This window comes from Acinonyx jubatus, chromosome B3 (genome assembly GCF_027475565.1).
Source record: "Acinonyx jubatus isolate Ajub_Pintada_27869175 chromosome B3, VMU_Ajub_asm_v1.0, whole genome shotgun sequence".
Classification (NCBI taxonomy): domain Eukaryota; kingdom Metazoa; phylum Chordata; class Mammalia; order Carnivora; family Felidae; genus Acinonyx; species Acinonyx jubatus.
The window spans coordinates 60,707,863-60,732,664 of NC_069386.1; the positions used below are offsets into that span (position 1 = coordinate 60,707,863).

General features: G+C 40.2%; 2 protein-coding genes across 2 annotated transcripts in view; one reads left to right on the forward strand and one right to left on the reverse strand.

Moving 5' to 3' along the window:
* The window catches only part of CHP1 (calcineurin like EF-hand protein 1), a 45,747-nt gene extending 26,807 nt beyond the window's left edge, over window positions 1–18,940 (reverse strand). The window contains exons 1-2 of the mRNA XM_015064912.3: window positions 18,636–18,940; window positions 9,811–9,883 (exon numbers count right to left, since the gene is read on the reverse strand). Coding sequence (XP_014920398.1) covers window positions 9,811–9,883; window positions 18,636–18,702 — 140 coding nt within the window. The 5' untranslated portion in view covers window positions 18,703–18,940. The remainder of the gene's footprint in view (window positions 1–9,810; window positions 9,884–18,635) is intronic.
* Window positions 18,941–19,070: 130 nt separating this feature from the next.
* EXD1 (exonuclease 3'-5' domain containing 1) overlaps window positions 19,071–24,802 on the forward strand; it is a 36,969-nt gene continuing 31,237 nt past the window's right edge. The window contains exon 1 of the mRNA XM_053224149.1: window positions 19,071–20,755. Within this exon, the coding sequence (XP_053080124.1) occupies window positions 20,623–20,755 (133 nt within the window). The 5' untranslated portion in view covers window positions 19,071–20,622. The remainder of the gene's footprint in view (window positions 20,756–24,802) is intronic.

A 24,802-nucleotide genomic window follows, 5' to 3' on the forward strand; every position in this document is an offset into this window, starting at 1 on the left:
GGATGTAGAGTGGGCTCTGTGTTGACAGCAATGAGCCTGATGTGAGCCTTGAACTCATGAACCATAAAATCATGACCTGAGCTGAAGTCAGACTCTCAACCGACTGAGCCACCCAGGTACCTCAAGAAAAGATATTATTATTAGAAGTAAGCAAGTCTGAGAACAGAACCATATAACAGCATTCTTTGTGGCCAAGAAATTCCCAGTGAAGAGTGGTTTTCCAGACCTTCACCGGCACAGTGATGTTTGAGAGACTTTTAGTAACCAGAAGTGCCAGCCCTCTACACTGATCTTCACTGTGCAGGTTCCTTCTCTTACTTGGAGAATTAGCCTTACAGTAAACTGTTTGTATTTCAGTATTCTGGGTCGATGCTTAGATGACTTATACATAATGAGGACATTAAAATCTGTTAATAGGACACACTTGTGGGAACATATTAAGAAATTTAAAAGCATTCCATATTCAAGTGACATAATAGAAATGTTATTATTTATATTTAACACAGAAATAATATCCATTATTTAAAGCACGTAATTAATATTTTAGTTTATTTTTTTAGTAATCTCTATACTTAAAACCCCAAGATCAAGAGTCGCATGCTCTTCCAATTGAGCCAGCCAGGCACCCCATTTAATTAATATTTTAAATTAAACTGATAATATAATTTTGTTGTTGTTGTCTTGATAATAGAGTGATTTTCTTTTTTTAATGTTTTACTTTATTTTTTAAGTTTGTTTACTCATTGTGAGAGAGAGTGTCTGTGCAAAACTGGGGAAGGGTAGAGAGAGGGAGAGACAGAATCCCAAGCAGGCTCTGCACCATCAGTGCACAGCCCAGTGTCGGTCTCAAACTCACAAAGTGTGATATCATGACCTGAGCCAAGCCCAAGAGCTGGACACTCAAAGAACTGTGCCACCCAGGCTCTCCACAAGAGAATTATTTTCATGTAAAGTGTCAATAAGTGCCAAATCTAAACTTTGTTAGTTGTTGCAGCATTCCAGGGCCAGATTGGCTAATCTGCAAGGCTACATGTGACCTCTGGTTGAATATGTTGGGCACACACACATTTACCTTCTCTCACTCTCTAAAACCCCCTGAAATGTCAGCAGAAACACACACGTTATCAGAATATATCCGTGACATAAACAATCAGGGTGGGAGGCGTGTGCTAGTAACCAAGCAACTGTGACAAATTCTGGAAGTAGAAAATAAGTGCAAATGTAGTGACAAGTAGTCAGAGGAGGGCCCATGAAAAGGCTGCAACACAGCTGAGAGCCATTCTGCCCTGCAGAATCTCAGCAAGGCACCACACTCAGGACTGCCAGGTAAGGGAAGCCACATTCAGGGTAATTACAGGAATTTTTAAAGAATAGGCCAGCTGCCCAATGCTGCTGACGCCCATCTTAACAATATAAAACCATATGATCTGTTAGGAAAGAAATGGAAAGAGCTACCTGGGCAGGGCTGAATTCAAATACGAGAAGTTGGCCTCTGAGGAACACAGTCCTTTTATTTGAAGAAGGGAGGGGGGGAATCTGTACCCTTGCTCCTTGACCATATACCCTAAAGTGAGGTCTACCAACTGGCCCTGCTCAGAGAATAGAGGACTTGAAGTCAGCCCTTCCATCCAGGAAAGACCTGTGGTGAAAGCAACCGCAAACAAACCCATGCCAATTTTCTATAGTAATCCATGCAGGCTTTTTCATAAATATGAATGGACAACCAAAGTTCACCCAATATTTTGGGAAAATTAATTGCACAAAAGAGTAGGATCAAGATGAATACAGATAACAATAATTCAGGGAACACAAGGAAGTTCTAAAAGATTCTAATAAGTAACCCCATAGACATTTGATAAGCTTTTGCATCTATAAAGCAAAAATAAGTTACTACGATAGAACAGAAGTCAGAGAAAAGAGAGGTCTTTAGAAATTAAAAATAGGCTGTGGACTGATAAAAAAAGTTCATCAAAATGACTGAAAAATAAATTCAAGGATTTCTTTCAGAAAGCAAAGGAAAAAGTCAAAACAGCCAGGAAATATGAGTGAAAGTTGAGTCTTTGTGGTCCAGTAAGCAGCCAACAGATAAGCCATAAAGATCAAAAAGGAAAAGAGAGGGGAGGAAATAATAAAAGAAATAAAAGAAGAAAACTTCCCAGCTAATGGATGTATTTTTAGATTGAGAAGGTTCACCTAATACTGAGCAGTGAATAATGAAAAATAACCCACAAAAAGGTACATCTTTGTGAAGTTTCAGAACATCAAAAGGAGATATTTAAAGGTTTCAGAAAGGAAAATTATCTGCTAAAAGAGTGAGAATTAGACTAGTATCACAGTTCTCATCTGTGAAACCTATTCTGAAATAACTAATACCAGTGTGTACAAGGAAGTGCTTGTCTGGGACACTGAAATCATCTGTCCTCTGAATAAAGTCAAACAAGAAAATAAACCTTAAAAAGCACTCAGTGTTTAAGCAGATAAACAGCTATCATTCAGGACACAATCTCCTAAAATTTACAGGTAGTCTTTTTTTTTTTTTTGTAATCCACTCTGACAAATTGCTGTCTTTTAATTGCTATATTATTTTTTTTCATTTTGTTTTAATTAATTTTTTAAAATTACATCCAAGTTACTTAGCACATGGTGCAACAATGATTTCAGGAGTAGATTCCTTAATGCCCCTTACCCATTTAGCCCATCCTCCCTCCCACAACCCTTCCTGTAACCCTGTTTGTTCTCCATATTTAAGAGTCTATTATGTTTTTGCCCCCTCCCTGTTTTTATATTATTTTTGCTTCCCTTATGTTCATCTGTTTTGTATCTTAAAGTCCTCATATGAGTGAAGTCATATGCTATTTGTCTTTCTCTAATTTCACTTAGCATAATACCCTCTAGTTCTATCCACTTAGTTGTGAATGGCAAGATTTCATTTTTTTGATTGCCAAGTAACACTCCATTGTGTGTGTGTGTGTGTGTGTGTGTGTATATATATATATATATATATATATATATATATATATACCATATCTTCTTTATCTATTCATCTATTAATGGACATTTGGGCTCTTTCCATACTTTGGCTATTGTTGACAGTGCTGCTACAAACATTGGGGTGCATGTGTTGGAGAAGGGAATAAAGTACACCAAAGATGGCCAATGGGGCTAAAACAAACTCTGGTCTCTAGCTTAGAGACCTCTCCTCTGGGTTCTTCTTCCTTTGTTTGCTGCGCGCACGAAAACCCCCACAGATATGGAAGCTGACAACTATAAATTACCCTCCCCACTTGCATTTGGCACTCAGATCTTTGGAGAAACAGTCTCCTCTGAGCCCCCCAGTGTTAAGTAAATCTCTGATCCACCAAGATCTCCAAATGCTGCCGCTTGGTTTTTCCACCAGTGTTCCAACCTGGTTCTGTAACACATGTGCCCCTTCGAAACAGCATACCTGTATCCCTTGGATAAATACCTAGTAGTGCCATTGCTGGGTCATAGGGTAGTTCTATTTTTAATCTTTTGAGGAACCTCCATACTGTTTTCCGGAGTGACTGCACCAGTGTGCATTCCCAACAGGCAGTCTTTTTTTAAGTGATATGTAACAACACAGCCAACAAGCAATTCCCAGTAAAAACTTTCTTGCAGAGTTTAGCTGGTTTGTACTATCCCCTGTAGTCAACCTAAACTGCATGATTTAACATCGAGGAATATTTTTCATCATGGGATTATTTCAGAAAAAGTATTTTTTTTAATGTTTTTATTTATTTTTGAGACAGATAAGAGACAGAGCATGAGCAGGGGAGGGGCAGAGAGGGAGACACAGAATCTGAAGCAGGCTCCAGGCTCTGAGCTGTCAGCACAGGGCCTGACGCGGGGCTTGAACTCACAGACTGTGAAATCATGACCTGAGCCAAAGTTGGATGCTTAACCGACTGAGCCAGGAGCCCCCAGAAAAAGTATTATGTGACAAAGAGTCAATATTAAAATTGCTCAAAACAGAGGCTATTTTTCAAGCAAACTTTTACCAAAGTATAACATACCTACAGAAAAGAGCACAAATCACAAGTATTTGGCATGATGACTCTTACCAAGTAAAGATAATAACCAGTACCCAAATCATGAAATGGTTTATGATCTGTACCCAAACACCTCCTTCATGATCCTTTGGTCTCTACCTGCTCCCCTCCACAAAGGGTAATCACTATCCTGACTTCTAACACCATAGATTAGATCAATACAGAAGATATTTAAACAAAAGAAATCATCTTTGTATTCAGGTGCTGATCAGGCTCTCATCTTGACCTGACCTACAAAGGACCACTTCAAGACCCCTTACAGGACAGATGCCATTTCAGGAAGATCAATTTTAACAGCAGTGGTAGAAACATTTGACCTAAAATAACGGCCTCTGAAGAAAATGAGATTTGTGAGGTTACGGTATGTTTTTACATTCTATGAAATATCCATCTGGAAGGTGATCCATGTAAAAAAGTCTACAGGAAAATTCCAAAAATCAATTTGGTAAATACTGTTTATAATACTCTCTTCTTGAAGAGGCCCAATTCACTTAAGCATATTAAAGATGCCAGGAAAACCCATAAAAAAGAAGCCTGTTAAACCTTGTTTACCAAGCTTTGCACAGTTCACTTATTTAAAAAAAATTTTTTTTAAACATTTGTTCATTTCCTGAGAGAGAGTCAGAGTGTGAGTAGGGCAGGGCAGAGAAAGAGGAAGACACAGAATCCAAAGCAAGCTCTAGGCTCTGAGCTATCAGCACAGAGCCCCACACAGAACTCAAACTTACGAACTGTGAGATCATGACCTGAGTTGAAGTCAGATGCTCAACCAACTGAGCCACCCAAGCACCCCGTATTTATTTTTTTAATGCTTATTTATTTTTGAGACAGAGAAAAAGAGAGAGACAGACAGAGCAGGAAAGGAGGAGGGGTAGAGAGAAAGGGAGACACAGAATCTGAAGCAGGCTCCAGGCCCTGAGCTGTCAGCGCAGAGCCCGAGGTGGGGCTCGAACACATAAACCGTAAGATCGTGACCTGAGCCCAAGTCGGACACTTAACCAACTGAGCCACTAAGGCGCCCCAAGCTTTGCACAGTTTAGTCGATAATTATGTTTCTTCTTTTTATGCAACACCTATTGGCAGACCAAGGAACTGGTATTCTATAAAACATACTTTGGGGCAAATCTCTGAAAGCACTTTGCAGAAGCTCAATTCCTAATCAAAGCCTTCCAAAGTTTCTGCTTTATGTTCCCACTGGGACTGACACTACAAAAGAATACAAATGCTGTGGATGATACATGGTATAGCTTCTGACTCTGCTGAATTTGGCTTCAGGTCCCAGACATGGGAGCATCATGGAAGAGGAAAGTAAAGAAAATGTAGAAAGGAAAATATTTTTGCCAAAAGCCTTCTTAAGAAAGTAGATCCTATTCTAGGGAACAAAAGATTGGTCACTTGCATTTGGCTGAGTACCCTGAAAAAGTCAAGACAGGACTTGAGCTGGGTTTGGCAGTGAAGGCTAGAAAGAACTAAATTATGCTATATTACAGAAGATTTTAGAGTCTAGCAGGTATTCTCTACGGCTAGAGGGAGTAGAAGAGAAGACGGGGCTGGGGAAGAGGGTAGAATATCTAAGGGATGGCCAGAGGCGGAGATGGTAGTGTCAGGAAGCATAGCCAGAGCAATGCCCTGATAGTAGGTGGGTCCAAAAAATGGTTTAGATACAATATGCTATTGGTTTACTGTGTAGTACAATAGGGTAATTTCCTCTTATACTCAAGGCTTAGGATAATCCCATATTTTGATTCACACCACATGGAGATCAAAGCACAAATTTAAGACCTAGGGCTTTGTAAAACTGAGTACAAAAAATCAGTTAGATCTAGGTAACTAGGAAATAAAAAAATATCGCATCACTTTCTACTACCTCTTCCCCAACCAAGAATGTGTAAAACCAGCACTGAGAACAGTACCCAGCACATCACAGATAGTCAATAAATACCTATCAGATGAGTAAATTAGTTCACTGGCTTTCCATAGAGTATGAAATGGTGTTTTAGCAATTGAGCAAATCTTACCAAGATTTAAACATTTTTTTTTTTAACCTTTATTTATTTTTGAGACAGAGAGAGACAGAGCATGAACGGGGAGGGTCAGAGAGAGAGGGAGACACAGAATCTGAAAACAGGCTCCAGGCTCTGAGCCATCAGCACAGAGCCTGACGCAGGGCTTGAACTCACGAACCGCGAGATCATGACCTGAGCCAAAGTCGGACGCTTAACCGACTGAGCCACCCAGGCGCCCCAAATCTTACCAAGATTTTAATGAGTAGGTAACACTAGTTGACACCTGCAAAATTTTCACCCTGAGAAGAAACAACTCCTTTTATGAAAGTCTTTCCATTGTTTTCCTGCAAATAATGAAAGTGATCAAAACACACATGACATTTACAGATAACTCAGTTTCCACAAAGAAGAAAAGGACTCAAAATGCATGTGAATTCTAGAACTTTACGTAGTGGTTAAATTTGAATTTATGAGGAAGATGTAAACCTAAACTCAAGCAAATTATTCAAGTATTAGAACTGAAAGAAAAAAAGGATTTTAGTCTGATTTCTTTTTTTTAAGTATGTGTATATATTTAAAGTTTGTTTATTTATTTATTTACTTTTGAGACAGAGAGAGGGGGAGACAGAGAGAGAGAGAGAGAGAGAGAGAGAGAGAGAGAGAGAGAGAATATATCCCAAGTAGGCTCCGAGCTACCAGCGCAGAGAGCCTGATGTGGGGCTTGAAACCATGAATTAGGAGACCATGACCCAAGCCAAAACCAGGAGTTGGATGCCCACCTGACTGAACCACCCAGGCAGCCCCTGATGTATTTTTTCAAGTACAAATGTACATAGTCTCTTCAACCAATGGTGCTAGGATAAGTAGACATCCACATGCAAAAAACTAAAGTTTGACTTTTACTTCACACCACACACACACACACACACACACACACACACACACACATGATAACTCAAAATGAATCAAAGACCTAAACAGAAGAGCAAAACTATACAACTACTAGAAAAAAACACAGAGGTAAATGTTGATGACCTTGAATTTGACAATGGTTTCTTAGATAGGATACCAAAAGTACATGGACCAAAAAAAAAATTAGATAAGTTAGACTTCATCAAAATTTAAAACTTTTGTGCTTCAAAGAATACTACAAAGACAATGAAAAGACAAGCCACAGAATAGGAGAAAATATTTGTAAATCATATATTTGATAAGGGTCTAGTGTCTGCAATACAGGAAGAACTCTTGGAAATCAACAACAAAAGACAAACCAATTAAAAAATTGGCAAAGGACTTGAAAAGGCATTTCTCCAAAGAAGACATGCAAACAGGGTTGGGGGGGGTGGGTAAATGGGTGATGGGCATTAAGGAGAGCATTTGATGGGATGAGCACTAGGTATTATATGTGAGTGATGAATCACTGGCTTCTGTTTCTGAAACCAATACATTGTTAACTAACCTGAATTTAACGTAATTAATTAATTAATTAATAAACAAAAAAGGTCAACCATGAAAAGATGCTCCTTATCAATAGCCAGCAGGGAAATGCAAATCAAAACCACAATGATAAATCATTCATACCCACAAGGATCGCTAGAATTAAAAGACAGATAGTAAGTGTTGGTGAGGATGTAGAGAAGTTTGAACACTCAATACATTGCAGGTAGGAATGTAAAACAGTGCAGCCTCTGTGGAAAACAATTTGGTGTTCTTCAATAAATTAAGCACAAAATTAGTATATGACCTTCAATATTACTCCTAGCTGTAAACCCTATGAGAATTAAAATATATATTCACACAAAATGTTCACAGTAGCACTATTCATAACAGTCAAAATGTGTGAAAAACCTAAATGTCCATCAACGTATCAACGGATAAACAAAATGTAACATATGCATATAATGGAATATTACTCAGCCATAAAAAGAAATGAAATATCAATACATGCTGTATTATTTAACCTTGAAAACACCATGTTAAATGAAAGAAGCCAGTCACAGAAAGCCACATATTGTATGATTCCATTTATATGAAATGTCTACAGAGAAAACAATAGATTAGTGGTTGTCCCTGGAATAGAGAGTGACAGATTAGGGGTGCCTAAGTGGCTCACTCAGTTAAGCATCTGACTTTGGCTCAGGCCATGATCTCGTGGTTCATGGGTTCAAGCTCTGCATCGGGCTCTGTGCTGACAGCCTGCTTCAGGTTCTGTGTCTCTCTCTCTCACTGCCTCTCCCCAGCTTGCCCTTGTCTCTCTCTCTTTCAAAAATAAACAAGCATTAAAAAATATTAAAAAGAAAAAAAAAGTGAGTGCTTAATGGGTGTAAGGTTTCCATCTGAGGTGATGAAAATGTTCTGGAACTAGATAGTAGTAATGGTTATACAACATTATGAATCCAGTTAAGGCCACTGAATTGTGCACGTTAAAATGGTAAATTTTATATTATGTGTATTTGCCTCAATAAAAAAAAAAAAGAAAAAAGAAAAATCACCCAGTGTGGTCTTTGCACATGGTAGATATTCCATAGTTGCTGACTTTAATGACTAAAAAGCATGATTTGAGTCAATCCCAGCTTCTAGCGATTTGGCCCTACACAAACACATCTCTATGGATTTATCACAATTCTCTAGCTATTCTGTCCAAGGATTATGTACAAAGGCTTAACAACCATATTTCTTCCCCATTTATACTACATCCCACAGTTGTGCTAGAAGTCTTCCAAAGAAGTCTCAAACTACTTCTTGCTTACTATCAGCCACTAGAAAAGCTACTAGCTTTTGGTTAGTCAAAGCTATGCTTGCTATTGAGAGTTAGGTTGGGGGCTAATGGTAACAAGATATTTCATTGGACTACGATAAGATGATTACAAATATGAAGTGGTACAACACCATATTACTCTGAAATCATATACTTAACTCTAGACAGGAGTTTCTCAACTTGGGCATGTTTTATATTTAGGAAGAATAATTCTTTGTCATGGGAGGGCCTATCATGTCTGTTGCAGGACATTTAACAGCATTTCTGGCCTCTATACACCAGACATCAACAGCAAGCCCTAGTCATGACAATCAAAAATGTCTCCAGACATTTTATCACCCAGGGGCAAAAGACCCTCAGCTGAGAACCACTGCTCTAAAAAGTATTTTTTTAAATGTTTATCCATTTGAGAGAGAGAGAGAGAGAGAGAGAGACAAAGCAAGAGCGAGTGGGGGAGGGGCAGAGAGAGAGCGGGACACAGAATGTGAAGCAGGCTCCAGGCTCTGAGCTGTCAGCACAGAGCCCGATGTGGGGCTCGAACTCATGAACTGTGAGATCATGACCTGAGCTGAAGTCAGACCAACTGAGCCACCCAGGAGCCCGGAGAACCACTGCTCTAGACTGAAACATTGAACATCTTATCTAACATTAATATAAATAAACTGATGTACCCTAGGGTTATAGGGTTGGATTGGGAAATGAGAAGAGAGGACAAAACAATCTAGACCACCTAGGTGGTTCCTAGGAGCAGCATGAAGGCTGGCTGCCCAAACCAACAGAAGTTAAGAATAAAGCAACAAGCACCTAGTGATAAATGTAAAGCCACTGTTCTGCTTATTTAACTCCCTTGTGAATCGATGGTGCCCAAAGACAGTGAAGAACTTGTCCCTCCTATCTGCACTCTGGATGCCTATTACCTCTGCCCTGTTCAGACATTGCCCAAAAATAAAGAGGAAATACAGACGGAACTGCCTACCTGAGAGTCCCATTCTCTCCTTTGTCCAAGCTGGTGAATCGGCTGTAGAGGCGGGTGATCTGACTGTGGGAAACTAAAGAAGACAAAATTAGTCTTAGTTGGAGAAGTCACCCTCCACTCAAACTCAACTCGAGTGTGGACCTTCAGAAACCAAGTGCACCATATACTTCAAAGAGAGTAAATAGGGATGTGTCTCAACTGTAACTCATTTCTAGTGTCAAAACAGGAATTTTAAAAGCTAACAAAAGAATGGAGTTAGAAAGTACATAAATCAAGAGCAAAATAGACTCTCAGGAATGAAGCCTAGTCTTCATTAGGACTATATATTAAATGTCAGGTGGTTAGGATTTAACAAAACAAAGCCAAATTTAGTTTAAAAGGAAACTGTGGGGTGCCTGGGTGGCTCAGTTGATTTCTGCTCAAGTCATGATCTCATGGTTGTGGGATCAAGCCTTGTATTGGGCTCTGCGCTGACAGCCCCGAGCCTACTTGGGATTCTCTCTAAGATAAAACAAAAAGAACAACAACAAAAAAGAAATTGTGAAACTTTCACCTTTTCACCTGACTCAGAGACTATGAAAACACATGGTTTGATTGAAAACACATACCTATTAATCAGTATGATGTTTCGGGCTGGCAATGCCAGGTCGGTAATTTGTACTGAATTAAAGACTGGGACAGATTCTGTTTTTATTTTTTTTGTTTTAGTTTATTAACGATTTTATTTTTAAATAATCTTTATACCCAGTGTGGGGCTTGAACTCACAACCCCATGATCAAGAGGTGCATGCTCCACAGACTGAGCCAGCTGAGCACCCTGGGGCAGATTCTATTTTTAAAATCTGGTTTTCTCCTGCACAAAGCATTAGCAGCTTTCTTTTCCCTCAGGACTGACATTTAGGTAAAAGACCACAGGGTCAGGTCAGCCTCTTTTCTGTGATTGCAAGAGCTCCACTGAGTTTCCAGTAAAGGAATGGGCTCTGAGAAAGCAAATTAGGCAATCTGTAAAAAGTTCAGCTTATCATCATACGACATCTGCAAGGAAGCTATTGTGCTCGTCATTTTTTACCTCAAGCACGAGCTGGCAATTAAAATGAGGTAATAACTGCAGGTACACAGTAAGAATTTGAAAATGCCAATAGGAATTTCTGGGAAATAGTTTTGTTTCCTGGTTGATTGGAGGTAGCAGGGGAAAAATAGGTAAGAGTTATCAAAGGAGAAAAGAAAAGAGCCAAAAAGGGTGTGGCAAGTGTGGACTTTGTCCTAGGTTGTGCTTTCAGGGGCTTAAAGGGGTGACTGGAGGAGTTCTGATAGTAGTCCTCCTCCCCCCAGCTCAACAAAATCTGCTTGCAGTTTTAGGAACAATGGGACAAAGCAAACCGGGGCACAGCGGGAGAAGCAGGAAATGAGTGGCCTAGAGCTAGGATGAGAGGACACACTAGGGGCAGCTTGAATTCTTCAGCATCAGGTTTCACCCAAACTGGGCTCTCGGGTAATAGCTCTCTAGAGAGCAGAAAAAGAGAATCAACCCCAGCCAGCGCAGGGCCAGCAGAGGTCCAAGCACTGAGGAAGCGGCTGGGGACCTCCTGCCAGCCGGTGCTTTCTGGTGGGGGCCAGGCTGACACCCTGACTCCGTTCGTGGCAGCACTGTCCACCAGTGAGGGGCGAGCAAAAGGGGCTGTCAGGAGAACTAACCTCATCCCGGAGAGGAAAGTGTTTGGCAAAGTGTCTGGCACAAGGTAAGCACTCCAGGTTAAGCACTATCATCATCATCCTCACGTCGTGAACCTGAAAGTACAGTATTGCTGCTGCACTAATTCATCTCTACCTCTCTCCTGACTCTGGCAGCCATAGCCATTTTCTTCAGGAACCTGACCTGTTTACCCGGGCTCTGGCCACGGGCCTCAGAGGTTGCTCTGGAACTGAAGTTCCCTTTAAGTTTAACAAAAACAAGTCAGTTGAAGAATGACTAACTTTCCTCAAAGATTTTTTAAAGAACAAAACTTGTTCACAATCCCAACACCACTGTTTTCATTTCTTTATATACCATCTAATATCAGCCACTTGTACACTTTACTAGTTGTAATAACTTTTCATTTATTAACTCATAATTTTTCTATATTGCTTTAGAGTCCTTTTTAAGAAGTGCAGAATATCTAGTCCACTGGATCAGTTTTTAGTACTTAGAGTACTATATATTTCAGACTACTTTCCTTAAACAAGGAAAATATTCAATTGTATTTCTTTTTGTACTAGTTTTTTTTTTTTAAGATTTTATTTTTGAGTAATCTCTACACCCAACGTGTGTCTCAAACTCACAATCCCAAGATCAAGAGTCACATGCTATTCAGACTGAGCCAGCCAAGTACCCCTTTTTTTAATTTGAGAAAATAATCCGCACACATTATCATAAAAATGGAAATAGTATAAAAGTGTACACAATGAAAAGTCTCCGTTCTCACAACCAAGTTCCCCAGTCTTCCTTGCCAGAAGCAAACACTATTACCAATTTTTTGTAAATCCTTTTTGAAATTCCATGTATGTATATGTAAGTATGTATAGCTATTAACACAATTTTAAAACTGGCAGTAATGTTGTCATCTAGTCTAACTCCTTCACCTAACAAATGAGCTATCAGACATCTTTCCAACATAGATCATCTCAAAGAACTGAGCATTGAAACCTTTTAAAGTAGGATTTTGAGGGGCACATGGTTTAAGCATCTGACTTCGGCCCAGGTCATGATCTCATAGTTCATGGGTTTGAGCCCCGAGTAGAGCTCTGTGCTGACAGCTCAGAGCCTGAAGTCTGCTTCAGATTCTGTGTCTTCCTCTCTCTCTCTCCCCTTCTTTTGCTCACATTCTGTTTCTCTTTCTCTCAAATATAAACAAACACTAAAAAAAAAGAAAAGTGTAATATTGAAAATTCCCTTAGTAAATTTTGGTATGGTATTACATCCCATATTTCAGAAAAAAAGATCAGCTTATGGCTGGTTTCCTTAAAAATATGGAACATTTCATGAATTTTCGTCTACCATAAAACTGCTACCTTCCAGGAGAAATGTATCTGTATAGAAATCAGCGGAGAAAAAAAACAGCCAAATATCAACTTCTAACATAACTCAGTATGGTCAGATCACAATCTGTCTCCTAAACTTCAGAAGTAATGTTTATTAACAAGAAGAAGAAGGAGAAGAACAAGGAAGAGGAGGAGGAGGAGGTGAAGAGAGAGGAGGTGGGGCGGGGGGGGGGGTGGGGGGGAGATAGCAAGCTTTAATTTAGGTGCTAAATACACCATGACACAGAATATAAAGCAATCTCCAAGGTGGAGAGCTCAGAGCAACTTCAAGAAGCAGAAAGGAATTGGAACTGCCACAAACGAAGGCATGACAAGTTTCCAGGAAACTATTTTCAACAGAAGGCACTAGGCTAATAGGACAGGTGCCCCAAATCTGCACCAATTCTTGGTAACCCAAAGGAAGTCTCTGGAGTTGATCTCTCAGAAAAGGCTGTGTACATGGTCATGTCTTGAATGAAGCTGTATTTTTCTCTACTAATGGGCATTAATCATTTTATGTTGTTGAAAAATTACTTGAAAGACCCTGCCAATCTTCCTGACTACAAACCTGTCTATCATCGCTGCCTCATGCTTAAAGGAGGAAGGCATTTCAGAGACAAGGCCAAGCACTAGGCAGGAGACAGAGGGAAGAATAAAATGAAAAGGGAATAAGGAAAGTATTTTTCCCTTGCCTTTATCCTAAATTGTAATGCAGAAGAACAGACTGATAACCTAGGTAAAGCATTCTAGTGCAACTAAAGGTAACTCCAGATGAAAGATTGAGAAGTTTAAGTCTGAACTCCAACCATTCCTTCTGAACATTCCACACTCCAACACTTTCCATTTCCCCTGACCAGAGGACTTCAAGAGGTGGCCTACTCTCTAAGGGAACCTGAAGATTACAAGAGACTTAAAAGGCATTAAAAAAAACAAAACAAAAACCTCTACCTTAGAATTGGGGAAATTTGAATATGGAGTAAATGGGAGATAATATGATAAAATTGTTGTCAATTTTTCTTAGGTATGATATAGTACTGAGGTTACATAGGAAAAAAAATCCCTAACCTCAGGGGATGCATGCAGAAATATTTAGCAGTGAGGAGTAATATCTGCCTTTCAAATCGTTCACCAAAAAAACCCCAAACAAACAAAAAAAGAAAACCCACAAAAAAAAAACCCATAAATACATATATATGTATATACATATACATTTATTTATACTTATTTATTTATTTATTTATTTAATGTTACTGTTGAATTGAGGTGGAAGGTATATGGATGTTCATTACACTACTGTTTAAGTTGGTTGGGGCAAATACAGAGCTTTACAAATTACTGAACCTCAAACCAGCTAAAAGTGTTAGTTATATGTGCATTTCAATTTCAACAGGAACCAGAAGATAGCACCTTCAGGCGACAAGGCTTGGCAGGTGAGGGCCATGAAGAGGTCTTGCATCCTTAGATGGCAACGGCATGAAGTTGAATTTTCACTTAGATTCTAGCCCAGGAAATTATTCTCAAGCAATTGCCTTTGTCATGCTGTGCTCTTTGTCCATACAGAAAAACCTACCAGTACACCTTTTCAAACAAAGAAAACCTCACCAGCCTCCACACCTTCCCCATACCACATGACACATACTGGAACTAGAGACTAAAATGACTGTGGGGTGCCTGGGTGGCTCAATCAGTTAAGTGTCCAACTCTTGATTTCAGTTGAGGTTGAGCCCCACATCTGGCTCCACACTGAGCATGGAATCTGCTTAAGATCCTCTTTCTCTACCTCTGACCCTCTCCCTTGCTTGAGCACATGCACTTGCTCTCTCTCTCTCTCTCCCTAAAATTAATTAATGTGCATTCATTACTACTCCATTGGTATGAATTGTTTCTCACAGATAAGTGGCTATTTTTAAAAGATGGTTTTAAGCAATCCACAGCCAGTTTATTGCTACAGTTAAAAGAACTAAGTGTGCAGATTACAGAAACTCCCAAAACCCTTGTGACTTCCCCCATGACAAGTTTTATTCAACTGAGTTTTAATTTATGAAAATGTGGAACTGTGAAAGAAGGTAACAGAACAAAAAAATATATAGCAAATGTTTTATGACAACACAAAATGCTTTATTCTTCTTTAATTTTTATTTATTTTATAAAGCTTTATTTATTTAAGTGATCTCTATACCCAACGTGGGGCTCAAACTCACAACCCCAAGATCAATAGCCAGATGGTCTACAGACTGAGCCAGCCAGGTACCCCCCAACACAAAATGGTTTAAAGTTTTTTTTTTTCAAGTCAGTACTTTGTTGTTGATTTATTTTGAGAGACAGAGTGAATGGGGAAGGCACAGAGAAAGAGGGAGAGAGAGAGAATCCCAGGTAGGCTCTGAGCTGTCAGGTTCTGAGCTGTCAGCCAGATGTGGAGCTTGAATTCGAGAACCATGAGATCATGACCTGAGCCGAAACCAAGAGCTGGTCGCTGAACCTACTGAGCCCCCCCCAGGTGCCCCTAAGGATGTTATTGTCGTTGTTTTTTTAATATTTATTTTTGAGAGAGAGAGAGAGAGAGTATGAGTGTGGGAGGGGCAGGGAGGGGCAGAGAGGGGAGGGCAGAGGATCCCAAGTGGGCTCCACACTGACAGTAGACAGCTCTAGGCAGGGCTCGAACTCACAAAACTCAAGATCATGACCTCAGCCGAAGTCACATGCTCAACAGACGGAGCCACCTATGGGCCCCATAAATGTTTTACACGGTGTTTTTTAAACTGTTAGAAACGTCAAGATTTCTATTCCTTTAAAAGTTTTATTTCTATAGAGTTGAGAAAATAACATCTGTACTCGATTCCTAGACCAATGTCCCCTGAAAATAGGAAATGTATACAATGCTATCACCTCCCCACTTACATAGCTCTACACATAGTTTTATACTAGCACATGCAAATATTTTCCCAATAAGATGATTCTTATCTACAGTTCAAAATAACAGCTGACACTCACCTGGTAATTCAATTATCAGGCACTATTCTAAGTAGTTTACATAATTTATTTCATTTAGTCCTCAGAGGAATCCTATAAAGTAGGTACTATTATTCTCATTTGAAGATGACAAAATGAAGTTAACAGGTAATTCTTACCTAGAATTAGTTTGCCAGACATTTAAGAGATTAAATTTCAAATACCGGCTAAACCAGTTACACTTGAATTCTAATCAATTTAGACTTCTGGAAAATATGTTTAAATATAATCATTAATTCCAATGCAAACCTTTCATATTGAATATAAAGTCAGTTTTCCTCAGTTATGCTACATTTTCTTACTGGCAAAGGAAGTAGTGAAATGCCTTACTACTTGTCCTTAACTTGAAAGTGTTTCTGATTGATAGTTCCTCAAACTCTTAATGGAACAAGAAGCAGACAAAAATTGGACAAATTCCACTTCTCCACTTCACCCTCAGGTATCTGTTTTTAGTCATCTAAACCTTCTGCATCATGCTAAAATTACTGCTTTAAAAATCAACTCTGCTGTTAGATACTAACCAGATAAACTGACGGCTCAACTCCCAGGGCAGAGGAATGCCTCTGTAGCAGGCTGAGGGACAATGCTCTTGGAAGCCACCCAAAATGCCCTAGGTTAATTTACCTAAATCTAATCCGTTCATGCATTCATCAGGGCCCAATTCCTGTCCTCCCCAAGACCAGCCCACAGACTCGTCTTCTCTGACTGCTGGAGGTGGGTGGCACATAATTTCAGCTACATTATGTCATAATGCTAATCATAACTCTTAAAGGCATCTTTTGTCGGTATTTGCTTTGAGTATCTGGCATAGTACAAATACAGATAATGCAAAAAGTCAGTAACCTGTTGTTTCATTAGGCTTTCTGGTTCAAGGTACATTTGTACTGGTTGTGGTTGAGAATCTCAGTCAGGCTTGATTCACTTTTTGGCAACTAGGAAAACAGCTCTTACAGGAATATGTAGTTCTGTTTCTCCACAAGCCACACAGTAAAATAATTGAACAGTTCTATAGCAGTTCAGGACCTTTCCATTTGGTCAAATGTAAATAAACCCAAATGGGATTAGTGCTCCCTTCATCTTGAGGCAAAAATAGCTTTTTCTCATCCACACTATGGCTTACATTTCCTCATTATGTGACTTTCTATTTTAAGTATGAATGCTTTAATTCTGGTGTCACCTTAGACCTAAAGTAGTTCCAGTATTTCTAAGTGTGGCCAGAGCTCAAGGCCATAAAATTTAATAAAATGTTTGCTGACTCCAAATTGCCTGTATTTCTACTCTTGGGAGTCTGATTGAGTCATAAAATAACCATAAGGTCAAGTGGCCAAACAAGTATTACACATTATAACCAGCTAACTACTTTCTGTCATTCACCCAAAATCAGTAGGTAGTGTGCTCATCATCCTTAGAGGTCTTTATGGAGAGACTATTGGCCATATGATAGAGGATGCTGAAAGCAGTAAACCAATCTGACAACAGCTAGATAACATCCCTTCCAACTTGAAGATTCTCGACAGTTAAATTTGTCAGAAAACACAGGAGAGCATTCAATTTCTCTCAGGCTACCATTGCTTGAGTAACTCTGTAGTTCCCCCAAGAATCCTTCAACATTACCTGTTTATGGGCCACTGAGTTACTTACTGGTCACCTCATTATCAAAGACAGGTTATGAAGAGACCGAGCTCAAACACATAACTCATGTAAAATACACGAGTCATAAAGGATTATGGAGAAAATATTCTATGCATTATCAAGAGCTATACAAAAATGTGTGGGGCACCTGGGTGGCTCAGTCAGTTAAGTGTCCAACTCTTAATTTCGGCTCAGGTCATGATGTCATGGTTCATGGCTTCAAGCCCCAGGTCAGGCTCTGCACTGGCAATGAGGAGCCTGCTTGGGATTCTCTCTTTTTTCTCTCTAAATAAATAAATAAACATTAAAAAAAAAAAAAAAGTGTGATGGTGTTACACAGAGCTTCTGAATCCCCAAAGCCCTGTTGACCCTATGTTCTGGTTAATGAGGAAGAGACTGGACTATAAAAAATCAGTTCCTAGTACAAATTTACACTGAGATTTTGGAGCACATCCAATTTCCATACCAAATGCATAAAGTACACCAGCGTAGTAGAAATCAATATATCTGAAATTAGAACAACAAACGTCTTCAGTGTAAGCAAAAACTGATGGTCACAGTATCCGTGCTTTTTTCCCCACAGGTCCAGAATGAAAGAAGTCTCACACTCTCAGATCCCTGATTCTTTAAAGGTCTCCTGTCACTAGGTCACGTCTTCCAAAGCCTTGCTACATGATCTTGCTTTCTAAACTTATTTTTACAGTTGTGGAAAGAATTTATTTGTGATTTCTCATAGTCGACAGTGGTTTTAAGTGCTTGCCCAGAACCGTCACAGGAACGGAGTATGTTTTCTACAGGATCCATCCAGGGCTCCTGAATTCGAGGTTGGTGCAATGTAGGATAAAGCAAAGGAGTTGGGGGCGGGGGGCGCTTTCATGAGCAGGAAGAAAAGAGCGGTGCCTGTGCTCTGAGGATGATGGGGACTCCCGTCTTGAGGGGAAAGGACAGCCCCACAGGAGCCTGAGCCCACGGCTCCAGCCCTCGGCCACAAAGCTCCAGAGCTGGAGGCTGCCCAGGACCCCGGCAATCTCTGGGCACCCCAGCTCCAGACCTCAACGACAGCCGTCCTCGGTTCTGAGACCAGCCAGAGGCGCCCGGCCACGTTCCCACCCCCTACCCGAACTCACAGCCAGTCTCCTTCTTGATCTCCTCGAGCTCTTCGTCCCGCAATAACGTGGAAGCCCGAGACCCCATCACCGAGCCGGAAGCTGCTCCGGGAGCAGGGGCGCCTGAAGCGACAGCGGCGACGGGAAAGAGGGAGGGAAGGGAGAGAGGCCCAAGGGTCAAGAGACGAGAGGGCAGTGTTCTCACTGCGGACCAGGGAGGGAACCCAGAGGTGGCGAGCGGAGGAGGGCGGTCCGAGGACCAACCAATTAGGAGCGAGGCTGCACCCTGCGCAGAAGTCGACGTTGAAGCTTTTAGCTCCAGCCCCGGAATGAATCAGCCCAGCGCAGGGCCGGGTATTCCTAAGCGCAGACCACGCCCCCGGAAGCATGATGCTACCGGCCTTAAAAAGGCAATGCCACTCTGGCTCTAGCGACCGCCATTAAAAGGGCAACGTCGTCGACCCACAGTTTTACAACAAGCTAACCTGAAGCAGGCAGCGTAGGCAACCCGTTTCTCGCAGAACTCAAAAAGTGGAAATCCCACCCACAGGTGGCAGGGACTGCAGAGAGAAACAAAAATATAGACAAAACGTCTCCTGGGGCAACGCTAGGGTGTGTCTCTTGAGAACTGCATGCTGGGAGTTGCACCTCCTTTTTTCTGGAGTCCCTCTCACCTCCTGGCCGCTGGGGACGTTGGGGAGTCAGCTTCAGGGCTGCGTGCCGATTGGCTCCTTGGGAAACAGCAGGCACCCCTGGTTGCGTCCCGCTGGCGTCTGGTCCTCGGTGTGGGTGTTCGGCGCCGCGTTTTTCGGTTTGTTTTCGGCACTGTCTTTTGGTAACCGCCAACGCCAGCGTAAAACTGTCCAAGAGTTCTTCCGTAAAAGCAGCCCATTCTTTTTTAGCTCAAGACTGAATGAAGCTCGAGGGAGTCACCATTTGCGTGAAATTGGGACAGGATTTCCCAAACTTCTCTTCGGGGGAGAAAATCTATCGGCGGGCGAGATTAAATTCTCAGCGTATGGTCCGCCATTTACTTGAAGTTCTTTATTTTGCCTTAACAATGAGGAATTTTGCATTTTATTTTTATGACATTGTTTTCTGGAAAATGTTTAAGCCATCCGTTAAATTGGTACACCCTCTCCGGTGAACCAGTTCTTTTCCTGTGGCTTCAATGCCTTTTCACCCCCTCCCCACCCTTTGAGTGTTGCTTTGTACAGAACCCCTTTGAGATGCGGAAGAACCAAATTCTGACCACTGTCACTTAGTATCTACGCTTTTAAGCTTTACCTAAGGTTTTGACGACTTAGCATGAGGCCAAGGTTCTAGTCTCAGTGGGTAGTTTCCATGGTTGACTTGCTCTTCTCTGATCTAGTGTTGTCTCTCTTCAACTGCTCTGACATGGCAGCTGGATTGGTCATGCATAAAATTGTAATAGTTCTAACGGTTTAGTTAGTAAAACTGCCAAATTCTGGAAATGTTACTAATGTAGAAGAGACCAGGAGAAATTAGATCCCAGAGATTTCTGGGTGAGCAGTTATGGCAGCATGTATTGGCAAGTATTTTGCCAATATCAGTTTTTTGGTTTTTTTCCATTTGCTCTTTAAGAATTTTTGGTTTGTTGGTTGGTTGGTGTTAAAAAGATAAATGTATATGCCATTTAAAAGCCTCTAAATGTTCTGCTTGTTCCATTTAGCTAAGCAATGAAAGGTAGTATTACCTCATATTGACCAAGAACCCAAACCTTGCCTGAAGTTTTATGGTTTTCAATTTCCCATGTATAAATTAGAGTTGGTGCTTGCAATGGTCCTTTCCCCATTATTCTAAAAAGATGAGTGAGCAAAACTGAATTACTCTCGTGTTTTTATTTTTCTTGTTCCTTCCAGGTATGAGAAAAGGGAAAATAACCTCATTCCCCCCAAAATATTTTTAAAATCATAGATCTCTTTTATTTTCAAGTGGTTGGACACTTAAAGAAGATTGTTTGAAGACTGCCTTTCCATCAAATAGCATGGATCCCAGCAGCGACTACCATTTCCTCAATCAGATTTTGTGGAGAAGGGTGAAACTCACATTGGTTTGTGGCATCTTTGAGGGAGTACTCCAGCATGTGGACCCTAACAAGATTGTTGTCCTGAAGAAAGGTCTCATTTTATTTCTCATCATCTTCTGCTTTTTAAGAGATTAATAGCTAAGTTTGGGTGATGGCTCTGGGCTTCATTAGCAACTGGGAGGGAATCATTCCTATTCTAGGAAAGAGGTAGGAGGAAGATTAGAATGCTATTTTCCCCAACAGAAAACATGGCTATATATGCTGGCTTGTCCCCACTTCTATACTTTTGTTTACATGATAGTGAAATTTTTCAATGTGTAGATTCTTTTTTCATTGGGTACTTTTTAATTTCTTTCCATATGTGTCTTGAAATTAAAAATCATCACTCGATTCGATAGAATTCCTTTTGGCTTCAACAGACAAATTCACAAAGACAAAGGTAGATTCACTTTTGGCTTCAACAGACAAATTCACAAATTAATTTTTCTCATGCAAAAACAAGTGTAGAGATAGGCTGCTGAGGAATAGTGCAGTGACTCAAAGATGCCAGGAGGGACCAGGTGCCTTGTGCTTTTGCCACCTCGGTGATCATCTGTCATCATCATGGTTACAAGGTAGCCTCTATATCTCCCAGCTTCAATTCTGTTCATTTTAAGGGTTGCAACTCAGGAACAGCCAAATAGAAGAGATGCATTGGCAAAATTATGTGGGAAGGGACTCAGAATTTCCATGCCCTCTATGGGTATACCACCCTCTTAGTTCCTACATGTGTTCACCTTGAAAGTCCAATATATTGTTTTTATTCAGCTAGAATATTGACTTGCTAGGATAGTTGTTTCCCTGAAAGAAGTTTCAAGTTCACAATTGAAGCTTGTATACGTGGCATTTGAGAGATTAGTGTTATTCTTAAGCCATGTTATAAGTTAAAATAGACCTTTGTGGACTAGGGTGGGACTATACCAGACTTTTGCAGTATAGTAACTCATTCAATAATCATTTGTGTTTTTTTTGTTAATTTTGCTTTTTAAATTTATTTTAAGTAGGCTGCATACCTAACATGGGGCTTCTACTCATGACCACGAGTGCGAGAGTTGTGTGCTCTTCCAGCTAACCTAGCCAGGCATCCCTCAGTAATATTTTATTGATAGTTTATTTTATTGATTTATTTTGATATTGATAATATTTTATTGATTTATTGCAGGTACTATGACAGATACCAGGGATATAGATAAGGGTTACATGGTCGCTGTCCTCAAAAAACTGAGTCTAGTAAGGAGACAGATAAGCAAGCAGAAAGCTATAATGCGGTATGATATCCTCTTCTGATAGAGGGAAACACAAGATGCCATGGAAACACAAACGGTTCAGTTAATTTTTTTTAAGTTTATTTATTTATTTTGAGAAAGCAAGAGCTTGTGTGTGTGGAAGGGGCAGAGAGAGAGGGAGAGAGAGAACCTAAGCAGGTTTGCACTGTTAGCACAGACCCCAGTGCAGGGCTTCTACCCACAAACCATGAGATCATAACCTGAGCTAAAATCAAGAGTCAGATGCCCAACTGAATGAGCCACCCAGGTGCCCCAAAGTTTCAGTTAATTTAGATCTAGGAGTGGTAGCGTTAGGATAGTAGGGAAGGTGTCCCAAAGGTGAGTGGGATTTAGCTAGGTGGGAAAAGAGTGGAAGGTGTTTCAAGCCAGTTGTTGTCAAACTTTAGCTGTGGATCAGAAACACCTGGAAGACTTGTTAAAACACAGATTCCTGGGCCCCCCTCCCAGAGATTCTCATTCTTAAGGTCTGAGGTGGGGGCCAACAATTTGTATTTCTAACAAGTTTCTTGGTGATGCTGATGCTTAGTCGGGGAACCACACTTTGAGAGAACCATAGTTTTATGCAGAAAGTAGCAGCATGTACAAAAAATGTAAAGACATGAAAACTTGGTGCATTCAGGAAACCTAAGTAAATTTCAGTATGAGGATGTAGTGAGACTTAAGAGTGGAGAAGTAGACATGGGACTAATCAGAAGGCCTTAGCATATCATAGCATTTGGACACTTCTGAAAGCAATGAGGAACAATTTGAAAGACTTTTTTCTTTTTTAATTTTCAGTAGGCTCTAGGCCCAATATGAGGCCTAACTCCCAGCCCCGAGATCAAGAATGGCATGCTTTACCGACTGAGCCAGCGAGGTGCACCATAATTTGAAAGATTTTTTTAAGTAGGAGGCATCTAAGTTTTCAAGCTTGTTGCCTGAAATGTTTAATCCTGTGTTAGTTGGGAACAATGCTCAGCTACTAGAAACAAACTCAATCCAGTGGCTCAAACTAGGAGTTTATTCTCTTATATAAAAGAAGACAGGCATCCCAGTGCTACTGTGACTCTCCCCAGAGTTGAGGGAGATACAGATTTTTCATCTTTCTGCTCTGCCATCTTTAGCCCATGCCTTCAAACCTCAAGATCATGTGATGGCTGGTAGAAGTTACAGGAGGAAGAGGACAGAGAGGTAGGGCAGTGTTCCTCCCAGCTGAGTCAATCCCCTTAAAGAGATGCCCTGGAGGTCCAAGAAACCACTCCTGTTTGTGGAGAGACTAAGCAGTTTGCTAGCCTGAATAAATGGCGTTGAATGGACAACAATCAGGATATGCCACATAATTGTTCAACAAAGTGTTCAGTCTAGATAAAATATAGACTTTAATTATATAGTCTTTAATTATACTGATTTTATATAGTTGACATAGTAAGTTAGGTATGTTATATGCTTTTTTTAGTTAACACAATAACAAGCTTTTGCTGGGATTATTTGAAACTCCAATTTAATGGCCAAATATTTTCTTTTCTTTTATTTTTTAAAGTTTTTTTTTCATTTTTTTTTATTCCTCGAATTCCGTTTAGTTAAAATACAGTATTATATTAGTTTCAAGTGTACAATAGAGTGATTCAACAATTCTATATACACAACCCAGTGTCCATCATGACAAGTGCACTACTTAATCCCCAACAACTAAATAACCCACCCCTCCATCCCTTCCCCTCTAGTAACTATTAGTTTGTTCTCTGTAATTTAGAGTCTATTTGTTTTGCTTTGTTTTGTTTTAATTTTTATTTATTTATTTTTAATTTACATCGAAGTTAGTATATAGTGCAACAGTGATTTCAGAAATAGATTTCTTAATGCCCCTTACTCATTTAGCCCATCCCCCCTGCCACAAACCCTCTAGTAATCCTCTGTTTGTTCTTCATATTTAAGAATCTTTTATGTTTTTTCCCCCTCCCTGTTTTTATATTATTTTTGCTTCCCTTCCCTTGTATTCATCTGTTCTGTGTCTTAAAGTCCTCATATGAGTAAAGTCATATGATACTTGTCTTTCTCTAATTTTGCTTAGCATAATACCTTCATTTTTTTTAATTGCTGTGTAAAATACACACACACACACACACACACACACACACACACGCACCACACCACATCTTCTTTATCCATTCATCCATTGATGAACATTTGGGCTCTTTCCATACTTTGGCTATTGTTGATAGCACTGCTATAAACATTGGAGTGCATGTGTCCCTTTGAAACAACATACCTGTGTCCGTTTTATAAATACCCAGTACTGCAATTGCCGGGTTGTAGGGTAGTTGTATTTTTAATTTTTTGAGGAACCTCCATACTGTTTTCCAGAGTGGCTGCACCGGTTTGCATTCCCACCAACGGTGCAAAAGAAATTCTCTTTCTCCGCATCCTCGCTAACATGTGTTGTTGCCTGAGTTAATGTTAGCCATTCTGATAGGTGTGAGGTGGTATCTCCTTGTGGTTTTGATTTGTTTTTCCCTGATGATGAGTGATGTTGAGCATTTTTTCATGTGTCAGTTGGCCATCTGGGTATCTTCTGTGGAGAAGTGTCTATTCATGTCTTTTGCCCATTTCTTCACTGGATGATTTGTTTTTTGGGTGTTGAGTTTGATAAGTTCTTTATTGATTTTGGATACTAACCCTTTATGTGATATGTCATTTGCAAATATCTTTTCCCATTCATTCGGTTGCCTTCTAGTTTTGCTGATTGTTTCCTTTGCTGTACAGAAGCTTTTTATTTTGATGGGGTCCCAGTTATTCATTTTTGCTTTTGTTTCCCTTTCCTCTGGAGATGTGTT